At 34.7% G+C, this 17,415-nt stretch overlaps 1 protein-coding gene across 3 annotated transcripts in view; it reads right to left on the reverse strand.

The window, feature by feature from the left end:
• Nucleotides 1-17,415, reverse strand: part of FOXN2 (forkhead box N2) — a 67,586-nt gene that overhangs the window by 33,182 nt on the left and 16,989 nt on the right. For all 3 annotated transcript variants that reach the window (XM_081253954.1, XM_081253953.1, XM_081253952.1), the window contains exon 2: nucleotides 2,009-2,559. In XM_081253954.1, the coding sequence (XP_081110080.1) occupies nucleotides 2,009-2,545 (537 nt within the window). In that variant the 5' untranslated portion in view covers nucleotides 2,546-2,559. The remainder of the gene's footprint in view (nucleotides 1-2,008; nucleotides 2,560-17,415) is intronic.

The following is a 17,415-nucleotide window of genomic DNA, read 5'->3' on the forward strand; positions in this document are numbered from 1 at the left end:
CACCTCTAAATGTGTCACAAACTGAAAGATGGAGTTGGAGCAGAAATGCTGAGAAAAATCACCTGACATTCCAGGCCTCACACTAAGTACAAAGTATCAACAGTCCATCTCTGTAGGAATGTGAAGACTATGGTACACTGAAGGTAACTATGACAACCACAAAACCCAAACCCAGTTCAATTATTTACTAGATTGACCAATACCTGTTCATACTAACAACGTGACAGAAGTAGAGGAATATCTATTTCTGGATAGAAATATTATTTACCTCAGTCTCTACCATTCTTTAACAAGCAATGGCTGCCACTTAATCCCAAATTATGCAACACACAAAAGCAGGAGCTAAACAATCAACAAAACCAGACCCAGAGATGGACCAGATATTAAAGTTATCAGACAGACACTATAACTATGATTAATATGCTTAAAGATCTAGTGGGAAATTTTAACAAAAAGATGGTGACTATTTTTTAAAAGGCAAATGAAAATACTTAAAAATATGAAGACAACTTTATCAGGCTAATCAGCAGAATGAACACAATAGAGGAAAGAATAAAACTATAGAAAGATCGGGAGATTGGGATTGACATATATACACGAATATGTATAAAACAGATAACTAATAAGAACCTGCTGTATAAAAAATAAATAAAATAAAATTCAAATATTCAAAAGAAAACCCCCACAAACTATAGAAGGATCAATAGAAATTATCCAAACTGAAACAAAGAAAGAAAAGAGTAGGAAGAGGGACAGAGCAACCAACAGGTGAGACAATAGCAAATGGTCTAATATATTTTTACTTGGAGCCCAGAAGTAGATGGTGAACCACAAGAAATATGTGAAGAGATAATGAGGAAAAAAATGTCTAAGTTTAATGAATGACAACAAACCACAGATCCAAGAACCTCTGAAAAACCAATGCAGGATAAAAATAAAGAACACACCTAGGCACATCATAATCAAACTACTAAAAAGTAGTGATAAAGAGAAAAATCTTGAAGACAGATAGTAAGAAAAAAAAATTACAAACAGAACAACAAAGATAAGAATCGTAACAGACCTCTCTTCAGAAACTATGCAAGCCAGAAGAGAGTAATGTCTTTAAAGTACTTTAAAAAAACCCTGTCAACCTAGAATTCCATACCCATCCCCCACCAAAAGGTTAAAAAAATATTTCATTGCTAGTAGACCCAAACTATAAGAAATGTTAAATCAACTTCTTGGGAAAAAGGAATTGATCCAGATAGGGCATCAGGATTAGTCAACTTTTTCTGTAAAAGGCCAGATAATAAGTGAATTAAAATTATTTGAAGGTAGACTGTGATAAATTAAAAATATATACTGAAAACTGTATAGCAACGAGTTTAAAAAAAAAAGAGTAGCTAGTAAGGCAATAGAAGAGATAAAATTGAATCATAAAAAATACTCAATTGACAAAAAGGCAAGAAAAGTGGAGAAAAGGAAAAAAGAACAGATACAGCAAATAGAAAAAAAATAACGTAATGACAGATTTAAATCCAACCATATCAATTACATTAATGTAAATGATCCACACTCCAATTATAAGGCAGAGATGGTCACGTTGAATAAATAAGAATAATACATAAATATAGTGACAAGAACATTATAGAAACTAAGAATAGAAAGTTAGAACATTAAAAAAACTAATTATAACTGAATCACTTTGCTGTACACCTGAAACTAACACAACATTGTATATTAACTATACTTTAATTATTAAAAGTTTTAAAAAAAGAGAAAATAATAATAAATAAACCCTAATTTATGTACCTATAGTAGACTGAAAATAATTCTGCTAGTTTCTATCAATACTGAAGAAATTTAAAAACTTCTCAAATGAAGGCAAACGGTGAATATAATTAACCTCGAGTTGAAGTAATCTGATTGACTATTTTTTGTCTTCCTTTGATTTCCTCATATGTTAAGATCTCCATGTTAATTCTCCCCCACCTCCCTAAATATAGCAATGTTCATAAACACTGACCTTGCCATGGCTTCTTTCCACTTTCTGAAAACATTTATTCAGGGACAGATTATGTCGAACAGAATTCTTCCAGCCTGTTGGTGCAGTTGCAAAATATGGGAAGCGGTTCAGTATCCAGCTATAAATTTCTTTGACAGGCAAACATTTATTTGGAGAGTGTTCAATAGCCATATAAATGAGAAGACTAAAGGAGTATGGGGGTTTTGAAGTTGCTGATTTTTTTTCTGGGTTCTGATAGCACGACGGTCCTAAGGATGGCACATCATCTCCCTCTATGTCATACAATGGACTAACAATTGGAAGACCCTCACTTCCAAAGCTGAAGTTTGTTAGGAGATTAGTACTTTCGTGAAGCCAGTTCAAGTTTGTGAGTTCATCATCTGCTGACTCACTGTTCACTAGAGTGGCCTTTGGCCTGGCAGCATCAACAGCTTCAGGCAAGCTTCCCATTTTGTAAATCTGGCTTAATCCTGCAACCTTTTCAGCTCCTGGAGTTTCAGCTCTCTTTTCTGGAGTCATTCCAATTATTGGACCCATTTACTCTTACAGTTCTGCAACAAAAGAAACAATTATCAGTCAATGTAATACTTAAGATTCGTAAACTCATGGAAGAAGGAAATACATATTTAAACACCCCCAAATCAGAGAAATTTTGCAATCAATATCCCACATAATATTTAAGCACAATATTTGTATAACAAAGATGCTAAAGGTTACTATACAGGGTACAGAACTTATTTCATGTTATTTGAAATGACTGCAAATAAAATGCAGCACTATAGCACAATATGTACAGGTGATATTAACAGAATTAAATAATGTATTTTGAATACTTATTAAAGTCCCTAGGCCATAGTAACTACCTAATAAGTAATGTTTGCTGTTATTAAAAATGAACAGATTATTTCTTTGAATTATAAAACTCTATAATCTATTCATCTTATGGATCTATGACTTCACTGTAATTAACAGTCATACATATGGCTCAATACAAACAATAACCAAATTTAAAATAAAGCTCAAATAATAATTCCAGATAAACTTTCCTCAAATCTGAAATACCATAAATAATTTCTAATATTTTTATAGTATATCATACTAAAAAGATAACATTCCTTAATCACTAAATTCGTTACTAGCAAAATTATATTTACTATAAATTTATTATTTATTTGTAAATTCCAGTTTTTTTTTTTTTTTTTTTTTTTGCGGTACGCGGGCCCCTGACTGTTGTGGCCTCTCCCTTTGCGGAGCACAGGCTCCGGACGCGCAGGCTCAGCGGCCATGGCTCACAGGCCCAGCCGCTCCGCGGCATGTGGGATCTTCCCAGACTAGGACATGAATCCGCGTACCCTGCATCGGCAGGCGGACTCTCAACCACTGCGCCACCAGGGAAGCCCTAAATTCCAGTATTTTTAACTCTTCCTTCTATATTATCTCATCAAGTACTGACAGTGAGAGGTTGACATTCTCTTAGTAAATTCTGAACTGTCACTGTATTTTCAAGGGGAGAAAAAAAAGCTGTTTCTAAACGATCCTTTTTTATTTCTATTTTCTCAATGACTTTTGTTTTGCTTTTGAAACGTACTTCAATTCAAAATCTTATTATGGGAGAATAACTGACCAAAAAGGAAAGTGACAGAACTAATGTGCTATTTAATTCATTTTCCATGGTTCCTCAAGGTACCTCATTTCCTCCATTTCTGAATTCTGTGAAAAACCCCCTATATCTTCTATTATTCTATTCAAACTTCTTATGCTTACATAAGTGAAATAACAGAAGTACCCCCAGGATTTTATTTTATTTAAAACATAGCTGGCAGGTTACTCTAAGAATTATGAAAACTGGTCAGTTTTGGATGCAGAACAGTCTATCTGGATTCTGTTAGCTATTAGATGTAGTCTCAGAACACACAATTATCAATAGCATCCATCAATTAATATTTTGGGAGTAAGCCATTGTACTAAGTACCACATATTGTATCTCAATTAACTATCAATTAAACTCTATAAAGTAGGCACTACTATTAACCCAATAGTATTGGGGAAAATGATGCAGAGGGGTTAACCATCCTGTTCGAGACTGCCTGGCTGGTAACTGGAAGCACCAGAACTTAAGCCCAGGCAGACTAACCTCAGAAACAAAACTCTAGCCACTATATTATCCCAGTAACAGTATATGTATACATATCACCTATGAATACCAATGACCCAATCCTATCCATTTAAAATCTTTTCACTGTTCTCTCTCTATCCAGTTCCTATCTCTCTCATCTATACCTATAACTTGACATGCTAAGACACTGTAAAAAGGAAAAGTTCAAATTACAATAAATTTGGTTTCTATTTTTATCAATTAAGAAAAGCACACATAAACATATGCACATGTGCACATATGTGTACACAACATATTTCAGAGATGATATTCTGTCCTATGTAACTGACCAACTTATTCATTTTTTCCATCATAGTCTCTGCCCTTAGAGAATTTTTTAAATGTAGTGGTTGAGAATTCATTGGTTAAAGAAAGTCTTGCTTCCTTTAAACAACAAAAAACAAACAGAAAACACTCTCAGCACCCAGTGTTCAAAGAGGAATAACTAATTTCTAATGGTCCACTTCTGCCTTTTCACCTATATTCATTTATCTTCAATTACATATAGAAATTAGAGAGTAACTAAATAGCAGTGGCTAACATTTACTGAGATTTTATTATATTACAGGCACTATGTTATGGGCTTTAAAATGCATTATCTCTACTTACACTACTACTTAGTTCTATGTATGGTCCTTTCTTGACTGTGAATCCCTTAAGAGGTAAGAGCCTTTTGCTTTTGTATTCCTAATACATCATAACAAAATGTTGGGCATGAGCAGGGACTCAAATTATAATTATTTCAAACTGAAATGAACTTATAATTAGCCTCTCCCGTTGCAGAGCATAGGCTCCGGACACACAGGCTCAGCGGCCATGGCTCACGGGCCCAGCCGCAACCCGCATCCCCTGCATCGGCAGGCGGACTCTCAACCACTGCACCACCAGGGAAGCCCCTACCTACTTTTAAGAGCTATTTTATTTTAGAAACAAATCATTAATGCTAGGAAACATCCTCACTAGTAACAATCGGAAAACTGAAATCACTGTTATGAATGAGGAAATGGAAGTGCAGTAAGTAATTTGCCTACCATTCTAAAGCTAATAAAAAGTGGAGCCAAAATTACAAGCCAGGCTGAATTCAAGATTCAAGTTTTTTTGTCCATTAGAATACACTCTATTTCTTAAGGAACATATATTTTTAGCAATATTACTTAAAACAGATACTGTTGACAAATAGTCTCATCAGAAACTAATTCAAATGGCTGCAAATGTACTATTCCTCTGAATTACAAGTTTAGAATAAAATCCCATTACTTTCAGATGTAAGACAATACTATGGCAGCAAATGTGCCAAAGATTACACAAAGCGTATAGCCAAGCAAAGTTAAAAAATCAAATACTGACGATGAAAGGCTGACATTCTCTTAGTAAGGTTTTAATGCTTACTGTATTTTCAACGAAAGAAAAAAGCTGTTTCTAAACTATCCTTGTAGAATACTTTAGAACACCATCCACTTAGAACACTAAATCCACCATAATAAATAGGCAAATGATCTTTTCTTACAAATAAGTATATAAATAGCAAACAAATATATTAGAAAACATTCAGCTTCATTGATGATTAAAGAAATGCAAACCAAAACAAAAATGTGACATTAAATATGGTAATGTACTTAGCATAGTGGCTGATAAGCACAGATACTAGTAATACAAATAATAATATCTATTGTTGCCCATTATCAAGTTTAAAAAATATATAATACACAATTTTGGGCAAGGACCTAGGGCCATTTTGGAAAGCAAGCTGGCAGTATGTACCAAGAATCATTAAAAATGTCATATTCTTTGACCCAATAATTCCGTGAAATAATCCTATGTAGGGGAAAATATTCTCTCCCTCTCTCCTTTTTCTCTCTTTTACACACACACACACACACGCCTGTTCATCCAAGAATTATGAACGATAACAGTAAAACTATAAACAGCTTACATATATATATATATATATATATATATATATTTTTTTTTTTTTTTTTTTTTTTTTTTTTTTTTTGCAATACGCAGGCCTCTCACTGTTGTGGTCGGAATGTGGGATCTTCCCGGACCGGGACACGAACCTGTGTCCCTTGCATCTGCAAGCAGACTCTCAACCACTGCGCCACCAGGGAAGCCCCAGCTTACATATTTTATTATAGAGAAATAGCTAAGTAAAAGCACATCTATTTAATATTTAGTAGTCGTTAAAAATGACTGTCTTGAAGATTGTGAAGTAAACAAAAAAGCTTATTAAAAACTGATGAAAAAGTAGAAAATATACAAAAAGCTAACAGTGCCTTATATTAGTAACTTGGTAATTTTTTTCTTTGTTATATTTTCCGGTTTTTCTTTAAGGTGTTTATTATTTTTACAGTTTAAAGTTAAAACAATATACTCAAGGGGGAAAAGACTGTGTTAGACTATTTTTTAGTTGTATTTCCATTTCACAAGAAACAAAATTACAAAAAGGTCACAGGCTGATCAAAGACCTCTAGTCAAAAACAGAAGCCACCTCTCATTCTTAGCAGTTTATTTTGTTATTAAGCTTTTCTGTAACACAAATTAGTTCACTGGTAAGTAGGGGAAAGACTTTAGTACAATGTGAAAGTCACACTGGTTTGTTTGTACATGATTTTTCCCAGCCTATGTCTTTGCACTACTAAATAATAAGAGCTGAACCCCAAACAAGCTAACACAGTGGAAAGCAGCAAGCTGCTGAAAATACAGTACTGTACACAATTCTCATTCAACCCATGTTCTTCCTCTTGGCACAGCCTGGTCACACGCATTGTCTTGAAAATACTTAATGAACTCTTCTCTGCAAATCTTTATGCATTTTACTCTGGCCTCCATAACCCTGTAGCTTCAACCCTTCCTTGAACACCCTTCCACCAGGCTACCTTCATCTCTTTTTTTTAACCTTAAGTCGACTGTAGTATTTCTTTATATGTAACAGTTAATATATCTTTTAAAATATTCTAGTATTCTTATTAAGATTTATTTTTATTAGTGTTCTGATTACAAAGCTTTGCATGTTTTGGGTGCGACCCATCAGCTGTGCACAATTTCAGTGTTTTCAGAAACACATAATATGTAACATTACAACAGAAAGGTCTGTATATTTTACACCAAAATCAAGAAAACTTTCAGTTTTAAATTTTTATGAAACTACTTCTTAAAATGAACTGAAAGCATTCAATAGCAGATAATTAATAATGTGCATGGAAGTTTGCTTCATAAAGCAAAATAAGTAAAGAAATAAAAGGAAATCTGGGCTACCCATGTATTGATAACATTTCCTTTTAGTAATCTTTTAAAAACAACACTTCAACAAACCAAATATAACTGTTACACATAATAAATGTCACTCAAAATAGGCACTTAAGGCCTAGAAAATAAAATGTGGGATATGAAAATGTATCCTAATTTCTTAGGTGTATAAATAACATAACCCAAATAATGAATACATCCACTACAAATAGATTTCCAAAACCAAGACATTGCTACAAAAAAAGGCATGTAAATGTACAAGACAATTTAGCAAAGTACACATTTGTGTCAAGACTCCAAATCTACATTTCAGGAAAGGACAGAATTTCCTCTCACAAGGAGAATTTTCAAAGCGGAGAGTTCAAATAAACCCAGTACAAACACTCTGGAGCCCCTGTCTAGAGCTTCACTGTACGACGGCCATGGCAGCATCTTGTGAAGACAGCTCAGGATTAAAATGCACCATTTTTTCCCACAGCTATGCAGCTCATGCATCTCCAAAGCTGTCCAACAGAGAACTGCATGTCTGAATATTATGTTCAATGCTACAATGACACGCAACTCCAGGGCAAGAAAAATATAATAAGATTCCATATTGGAATTCTCAGATCACCTCTCAAAAGGTTAGAGAGCACTTTTGCTTAGGTTTGTATTAACACTGGTCTGAGAGGAAATGCTTGACAGAGAGTAAGTTAGAGAAGGGAAACTAAGGCAGAGAATTTTCAGTGTCATCTAAGGTACAAGGTGCCAAATTACAAGGTATTAGAGGTGTCACAGTGATAGCTTTTTTTAACCCGAAATAACTAAGGAACCTCCTAAACACAAAATGTTAGTTAAAACCACATAGATTTTATCCACATTTTTAATTGATTGTATCAAAGATTAAGCAAACAAATTTTTCCTTTATAGTTAGAATCCTTAAATATTATATTATTTAGCCCTCTAAGTTTTTCACACATCATGTAAAATTGAGTTGTACTGAAAGTTGTTTTTCCCCCCACCAAATTCATTAACATTATCGCAGAAGTAATTCATTCTTTTTACAGATGACTTATATTCTACTTTATGAACATAACACAATTTATTATACTCTTAAGAACATTTATTTATGTTTATGTTTGGGGCTATTACAAGTAGTATTGTTATGGACATCCTTGTTCATATCCCTTGGAACACAACTGTAAATAAGTTTTCTGAAATTCTAAAAGCAGAATATATGTGAAGGAGTGGACTTATTGGGTCACAGAGTATTCTTTTCTTCAATTTTAACTGATAATGACAAATTGCTACCAGGAATGTATGTGTATTTTGTTTGCTCCATGTACTCATCAAAAAAATTTTTTTTGCCAACCTGATGGCTATGAAGTTGTAACTCCTTGTGGTTTAATTTGCATCTCCCATATAAGTAATGGGGTTGAATATCTCTTCATATACAAAAGAAACCTAAAAGTGTATATATATGGCAAACATACATATATATATATATATGCCATTTAGATTCCCTCTTCTATTAAGTGTCTATTGAAGTCTTTGTATTGTTTGGATACCAATCCTTATATGTGATGCAAATATCTTTCCCTATTTAGATGGCTTGTCTTTTTATTAGTTGCCTATTAATGAAAAAGTTCTTAACTTTAATAGGGTGGATTAACCCTTTTCTTTATGGTTACCATAGTTTGTTTCTCATTTAAGAATTCCTTCTGGGGACTTCCCTGGTGGCGCAGTGGTTAAGAATCCGCCTGCCAGTGCAGGGGACACGGGTTCGAGCACTGGTCCAGGAAGATCCCACATGCCGCAGAGCAACTAAGCCCATGCACCACAACTACTGAGCCTGTGCTCTAGAGCCCACGAGCCTAACTACTGAGCCCGCGTGCCACAACTACTGAAGCCTGCATGCCTAGAGCCCATGCTCCGCAACAAGAGAAGCCGCTGCAATGAGAAGCCCGCGCACTGCAACAAATAGTAGCCCCCGCTCACCGCAACTAGAGAAAGCCCACGCGCAGCAATGAAGACCCAACACAGCCAAAAATAAATAAAATTTATTAAAAAAAAAAAAAGAATTCCTTCTGTACACCATATTCATAGAGCTTTTATCCAATACTGTCTTCTAAATGTATTAGTTTTTACCTTTCACATTAAGTCTTCAATTCATAAAAAAAGTTATGTATGTATTTTTTACTCAATTTCATTTTTTTACATATGGATACACATCTGTTCCAGCATTATTTGTTAAAAGTTTTCTCTTTCCTGCTGGGAGAACCAATTCATCATTGGCCCTTAGCATCTCTAACATTCTCACCAGGTATGCCAAGACTGAAAGGCCTTTATGTGGGCCATTTCTCAGGGTTGTGTTTGCCACAAACAAAATTGAGGGATGACCTAACATCTCCCAGACAATGGGCAGTCCAAGCTCAATTAACATTTCTTCTTTCATACGTGAGTTATTTAGAAGAATATATCTTAATTTCCATGTGATTTTTCTTCTTACTGATTTCTAACAAATGAACTGATCTATAGGATACTAATCCTTTGAAATCTGTTGAAACTTACTAGATGGTCCAGTATGTGGTTGATTTTCATAATTCAGCTGATGTTTCCACAGTGATTGGGTGCAATATATGTCTGTTGGATCACGCTTGTTAATTACATTAAGTTTTCTATATTCCTGATTTTTTTTTTTTGGTCTGCTCTCTTTACCAATTAAGCCTGTTACCATAACATTTTTATCACACATACTCATCAAAATCCAAAGTTACTTTTAATCTTCTCCTGAGTAATAAAAAGATCTTTTGGATACTAGCTCCAATCACCTCCCCCCAGTTTACAGAATAAACTGACAATTAGTAAATAACTAAAACGACTGTTATTTCAGTTTTTTTAATCCCATAAGGCACTATTATTATTGTTTATACAGTTTTTTAAAAATTAACTTACACTTTATTAACATACACTTATCACTGGCTTTGATCATCATTCCTTTTTGAATCTCAGACTTTCAATGATTATTTTCCTTCTACTTAAAATGGTCTGGGGCTTCCCTGGTGGCGCAGTGGTTGGGAGTCCGACTGCCGATGCGGGGAACACGGGTTCGTGTCCCAGTGCGGGAGGATCCCACATGCCGCGGAGCGGCTGGGCCCGTGAGCCATGGCCACTGGGCCTGCGCGTCTGGAGCCTGTGCTCCACAGCGGGAGAGGCCACAATGGTGAGAGGACCGCGTAAGTCAAAAAAAAAAAAAAAAAAAAAAGTCTGCTAGGGGGATGGGGGAGCGATGGAGTGGGAGTTTGGGGTTAGCAGATGCAAAGTATTACATATAGAATGGATAAACAAGGTCCTACTATATACAGCACAGGGAACTATATTCAATATCCTGTGATAAACCATAATGGAAAAGAATATGAAAAAGAATACATGTAACTGAATCACTTTGCTAAAAAGCAGAAATTAACACAACACTGTAAATCAACTATACTTCAGTTAAAAAAAAGTGGTCTGCTAGTGAACTTTCAGATTTCTCTGAGCATGTCTTTATTTCACCCTTGTTCTTGAAAGTTATTTTTTGCTAGCTATAGAATTCTGGGTTGATCTAGAGTAGGTCACAGCTTCTAGATTTATTTTCACTGAGTATATCATTTCATGATCTCTATTTCCATTATTGTTATTGAAACCTGATAATCCTTTGAAAGTGTTTTGTGTTTTCTATCAAAAATTTCCCCTTTATTAACCTCTTTTATATTTTCCACTTTATTGTCTCTCTGTACTGCATTCTGGATTTCTTCAGGTTTATCTTTTTTTTAAATGATGTAATCGGAATATTTATTTATTTGTTTATTTAAATTTATTTATTTATTTTTGGCTGCGTTGGGTCCTCGTTGCTGCGCAGGCTTTCTCTTGTTGCGGCGAGCAGGGGCTACTCTTCGTTGCGGTGCACAGGCTTCTCATTGCAGTGGCTTCTCTTGTTGTGGAACATGGGCTCTAGGCACACGGGCTTCAATAGTTGTGGCTCGCGGGCTCAGTAGTTGTGGCTCGTGGGCTCTAGAGTGCAGGCTCAGCAGTTGTGGTGCATAAGCTTAGTTGCTCCACTAATCTTAACCACTGGATTCTTAACCACTGTGTCACCAGGGAAGTCCCACGTTTATCTTTTATTGTATCATTTTTTTCTTCAATGGGGTCTATTTGCTTTTGTCTATTCCTTGAATTCTAATTTCAGTTACTGTATATTTTCAGTTCTATAACTTCTGATTCTAATACAAAATGTCTGTTTGCTCTTTTCCTCGTTTTTAAGCTTTCATTGAACATATTAAATATAATTATTTTATATTTTACATCTGATAATTCCAAGATGTGAACCATTTGTAGGTCTGATTCTACTGATTCTCTTACATTGTGCCCTGTTTACTCAGATGGCTTGTAAATTTTTATTTTAAGCAACTCATTTTCATTATAACTTTACCAACAGGAATTCTTTGACAATGATGATTTGTGCTGCTTCTGTCAGGCCCCTGGGAGTAGTAACAATCCAGGATCATTTTAAATTCTTAGAATAGAATTCAAATGCAAAGTATAGAAGGTGAGGAAGTGGAAAAAGGTAAGAAAAGCAAAGAGAGAAAAGAATAGGGCAGAGGGGACTTCCCTGGTGGTCCAGTGGTTAAGAATCCACCTTCCAATGCAGGGGATATGGGTTCAATCCCTGGTCAGGGAACTAAGATTCCACATACCACTGGGCAACTAAGCCTGTGTGCCACAACTGGAGAGCCTGTGTGCTGCAACTAGAGTCCATGTGCTCTGGAGCCCACGTGCCACAATTAGAGAGAAGCCTGCTCGCCGCAACGGAGGATCCCCCATGCTGCAACTAAGACCCAAGGCAGCCAAAAATAAATAAATAAATATTAAAACAAAACAAAACAAACAAAAAATAAAATAAAATTCTTAGCTTGAGGTCTAGTGTGAATTCAGGCTGCAAACCAGTGTGAGGGCTGGTTTGTGGTAACAAGTTTTCAGTAGAGATTTTTTATTTTTCCTGTTAGCAGCAATAGTATAGAAAGATAATGTTCTTTGTTGGGAAAGAATTTCTAGATCACTCTTACACCTAGAAGGTATATACCCCTATGGAAAAGGGCTATTACTGGAGAAGACTGCTAAATGTTTTACTTTGATGGCTCTGGGTTTTGCTTCCTGATCCCTGAGCCCCCAAAAGGCCAGGAAAACCGAAGCTCACTTGATTTGGTAAATACCCTCAAGGCAACAGCCAGCTTCAGTACTCAGCTTACCTCACTGGGTTTCCAATTAGTGTTCAGTCTAAATATTCTTTACTTTTGTGCCAGAGCACTGATGTATTTTGTCCAGCATTTTAAATTGTTTTCAGCAGAAAGGCTAGTCCAGGTACTTAGTTCCCCATGCCGCTGGAAACGGATGTTTACATTAGTTTCTGATGGCAATATCTCTAACATACATTATCCCATATTTTAGAGCACTGGTTCTTCTCTAACTTACATTACCCTGTACTTTAGAGCACTGGTTCTTAAGTTTCTTCTGCCTCCACACACTTGAGGAATTTCACTTACACCTATCACTAAGAGTTGCTTGTTATGACAGTGATTCCCAACTGGCAGTAGGTAGAAGACATTTCCTTGGAGGTGAAAGGTGGTAATCAAAAATTGTGTGTACATTTTTTTTTCAAGAGGGTACTTCTTCTCATCCCTTTAAAAAATCATACTTTAAATATAGGAAAGGTATTTTAACCCCTTAACTATGATTCAGGCTATTATAAACAAAGATTTGGTAAAGAATAATACTTACAGGGATTGCTCAAGTATATAGGAGTATTTGCCACTTTCTCAGTGTTTCTCAATAAGTGTGTGCCATGGATAAACTCTGGGGGCCACAAGTTTTGCAAATTTTCATTTTTGTTTTCATTTCAATAACAATATAAAGAAAAAACCGAAAGACTTAAAAATAAACTTACTTCAGAAACTAAAGTCAGTGATTCTAAAAATGGGATATATAATTATTTTCTTTAAAAGGGATCCATATATTATTCCAGTTACAAATACTGCTTCACACTCAAAGGTCTCACATTTGCTATGCTTGAGTTACTGGATTAATCTTCCTAGTTCTATATCCTAGGCCTCAGTTGTACTGTAGTCACTGTACCTGATTATACAGGTATATGATCCCTTACTTAAAATCCTTGAGGGCAGATATATTTCAGAATTCAGAATATTCTGGATGTTAGAGAGGGACTACAATGCACATGTGATACGTTATACAGTGTGTCAGTGAAGTCTGAGGCAGGACCCCATAATAAAAATGTTAATGTTTCTGCAGAAAAATGGATATTCACAGTAAGAAGGGAGTAAATAAAGACCATCGATAGTCTTATATCAGTTCAGATCATGTTTTAACACTACATGGGTTAAAGAGAAAACTTTTGGCTTTCGGAGCATTTTGGATTTCTAAAACATGGAAATACAATTATAGAAGCATTATCTGCTATAGACTGGAAAGCCAGATAAATTTCATTAGAATTTCATATAAGATATGATAATGGTAAAGAGTTCACCTTAAGGTGCATGAATTTAATGCATCAACTTTGTAATTTTTTCCCCAAATACTTAGGAACCCTTTTTTGTCTACTTGTAGTTTAATAGTTGAGGATACAGAATAAGCAATCTCCTGATAACCAGGAAATGTATTATAAATTCTAAAATGTCAGAAATATCTAAATGTATATAGGAATTTAAAATATATTCCAAAGCTAACATATAAGCTATATCGGATGATTAAAATATCTCTACATCTGGTAATGTGGATAAAAGATAGAGAAAGCGAAGTATAAGAGATACACTATTCAGAATAATCTCTCCTTGTCCTTTTCTAAGACGCTTCAAGAAGAAACCTTTTACTCCTACTACACTCATGGCTCCGTTGTCACAGGTGTTAGATTCTATGGTAAAAGTGTACAACTATAAAATGAAAGGCTTCTTCCTTGAGAAAGGAATATATATATGTAATACTAGAAGGTACTATACAGAAAGTTGGGGAGGCAGTACACTTGAAGTTACAATTGTGAAACATAAGGCAATTTCATATTATAAAGTCATAAAAGTGAAATCTAAATCATTATTATTAACATTAGAATCACATCTGGTGGCAGTGAAGCAGAGGGTTAAAGAGCATGAGCTGTGAAGAGATATTGCCTGGGTTCAAATCCCAGGTCTGCTATTCAACAGGCTATAAGACCTATCAATGAAGAATTCTAACAGTATCTACTTTCATAAGATTTTTAGTACAAATTAAATGAGAATAAATATAAAGCACTTAGAACAAAGGTAGAGAATAAGTACACAACAAATACTAGCCAATGAGATGGTAATTATTATTACTGTTATTAATTTTTCAATTATTATTAGCTTTCTTCCTATAGTAGTAGATTTATAAATGTTATATCTCTCGAATACAAAAATATTAGGGTATAAAATCAGTAACTATACTTTGTGTTTTGAAGAAATTTTAAAAAAATTCTAGTATTAAGGATGGGCCTCCTTTATGACCAATGACACCCTCTGGTGAGGCAGAAATTAGGACTTCTCAGAAGAGTGCTGCAATAACAGTTTCATCATTTTCTTTATGATGTGAATTTCACTTCCTTATTCTGTTTCCATGAACTTTATGTATGTCAGTCTTTTACCAATCATACCACATGACAGAACATTTCTTCAAATCTTTCTAGTTTAATAATCTAAAAGCATTTAAACCATACAAACTTTCAGAACTTTTTTTAGTTTTTTGTTATTAATGGCCCCAAAAGATTTTAAGTTCCTTTATTAACAGCTGCCTAATGCTAACATTTTAACAAAAGAATTTATATAAAAAAAATAACTACATTACCTCTGAAATTGTTGAGTTTTCACTAGTAATGATATTCTCAATAACAAAAAGATACAGTGGCAAATATAATGCTATAATCAAAACAGGACAGGAATATAAATATCTACATATATAGTTATATTTATTTGTATCTGACTAGTTCAGAATCTATCATGAATCTACAGAATTCTTACCAAGTTAAAATATTCAAAATAATTTCTTTAAGATATTACTTATATTACTTATACTGTAAATTTCAGGATAACATCTACAGTACCTTAAAAATAGACTCATGTATATAAAATTTAACAACCCCCAAAAATCAGGCTCTCAGTCCAGCAGTTCTCATGAACATAAAAGTTTTTTAATGTGTACCTTAGTAATATAAATCCATAGCAAATAAGAAATAATTGCAATTAATTCAGTTCTACTAATGTGTTTAATACTTTAAAAAAGTGTTTTTCAAATTATATTATTGAATTTCTTCATGTTACACTTTTCAACTTTAACTGTTTTTACCTTACCTGTATCATAGTTCTTAGAACCCTAAATCTGTCAGTTACTGTTTGCAAGATACTTTTTTAATTGTTACAAATTTAGATTTAATCCATAATATTATTTAAGAATTCCTTTTAGGAAATGAAAAATAGCACTGAAAAAAGACATCAAAATAAAATAATAGGGCTTCCCTGGTGGCGCAGTGGTTGCGAGTCCGCCTGCCAATGCAGGGGACACGGGTTCGTGCCCCAGTCCGGGAAGATCCCACATGCTGCGGAGCGGCTAGGCCCGTGAGCCATGGCCGCTGAGCCTGCGCGTCTGGAGCCTGTGCTCCGCAATGGGAGAGGCCACAACAGTGAGAGGCCCACGTACCGAAAAAAAAAAAAAAAAAAAAAAAAAAAATAATAGTTAATTTTTGATATCTCAAAGGAAATTTATTCCAATTTATTTCTTCCCTGCACCTTTGAGCCAATCATTGAATATTTCTGTCCTCATTACACAGAAAGGATAAATGAGGAAAATCAATTTTGCTGTTTCTAAAAAAATTTTACTACACTGGACTAAAAAGGAAGCATGCCATCTGTTATGTTCTACTAGAATTGGAAAGAAGTTGAAACCAGCTCTTGAGCAATCGTACTGAGAAGCCCCAAAGAAGACTTAAAGCACGGGATGATTAATCTGGAACTATATGGCAGCATCTGACCTACAGATACAGTTGTTTCTCACCATCTTCACCCTACTAGTCTAGTTTCCTATTTAAAGTCAGTCTCATTATAAATACTTTAAACATCTAAATTCCTGAAGCACGTGACAAATGAGTATGATATTTGGTTATATTTAATTATATATATTTACAATTTCTAATTATGCTTTTTTACATGGTCTTAAGACATCTGGAAACTATTTCTATTGACTTGCTATTTTATCTCTCACCAAGAACTTAATGTCATCAGTAAATTAAACAATCTAGAAGTGTGAAAAGAGTAACCCCCTTCTCAGATTTGTTGTTTTCCTATCCAATCACTTTAAAGTAACCAATATAAAAAGCCGCAGAGCACAGGGAGATCAGCTTGGTGCTTGGTGACTGCCTGGAGGGGTGGGATAGGGCGGGTGGGAGGGAGGGAGACGCAAGAGGGAAGGGATGTGGGAACAGATGTATATGTATGACTGACTCACTTTGTTATAAAGCAGAAACTAAAAAAAAAACAAAAAACAAAAAACCATTTGACAGGCTAAGACAACCCTAGCAAGGGGAAACAGGCTGTCATTCACTTAGCTCATATGACTAAACAATGTTTTCCATAGGAAAAAAAAATCTACTACAGAGTTAAGGCATACATAGAAATCCAAAATGTTTGTGAATTTTATCAGAACTGCCTGGCAATTACTTCAATTCTTTACTGTAATTTAAGCTTTGTCTCTGATTAAGATTTACTATATAATAAAAGGAATTTCCGTTCAATTTCCCCCTCCTTTCCTCACCTTCACCTCCTTAGGAATAAACCATTTTTATTAATTAATTATAAAACGTACCATAACTCAAGACTGGAAGCCACAGTACTATTTTTTTTCTTTTTCTTTTAAATTATTTATTTATTTATTTATGGCTGTGTTGGGTCTTCGTTTCTGTGCGAGGCTT

Source organism: Mesoplodon bidens (genome assembly GCF_964165515.1).
Source record: "Mesoplodon bidens genome assembly, chromosome: 14".
NCBI classification, from domain to species: domain Eukaryota; kingdom Metazoa; phylum Chordata; class Mammalia; order Artiodactyla; family Ziphiidae; genus Mesoplodon; species Mesoplodon bidens.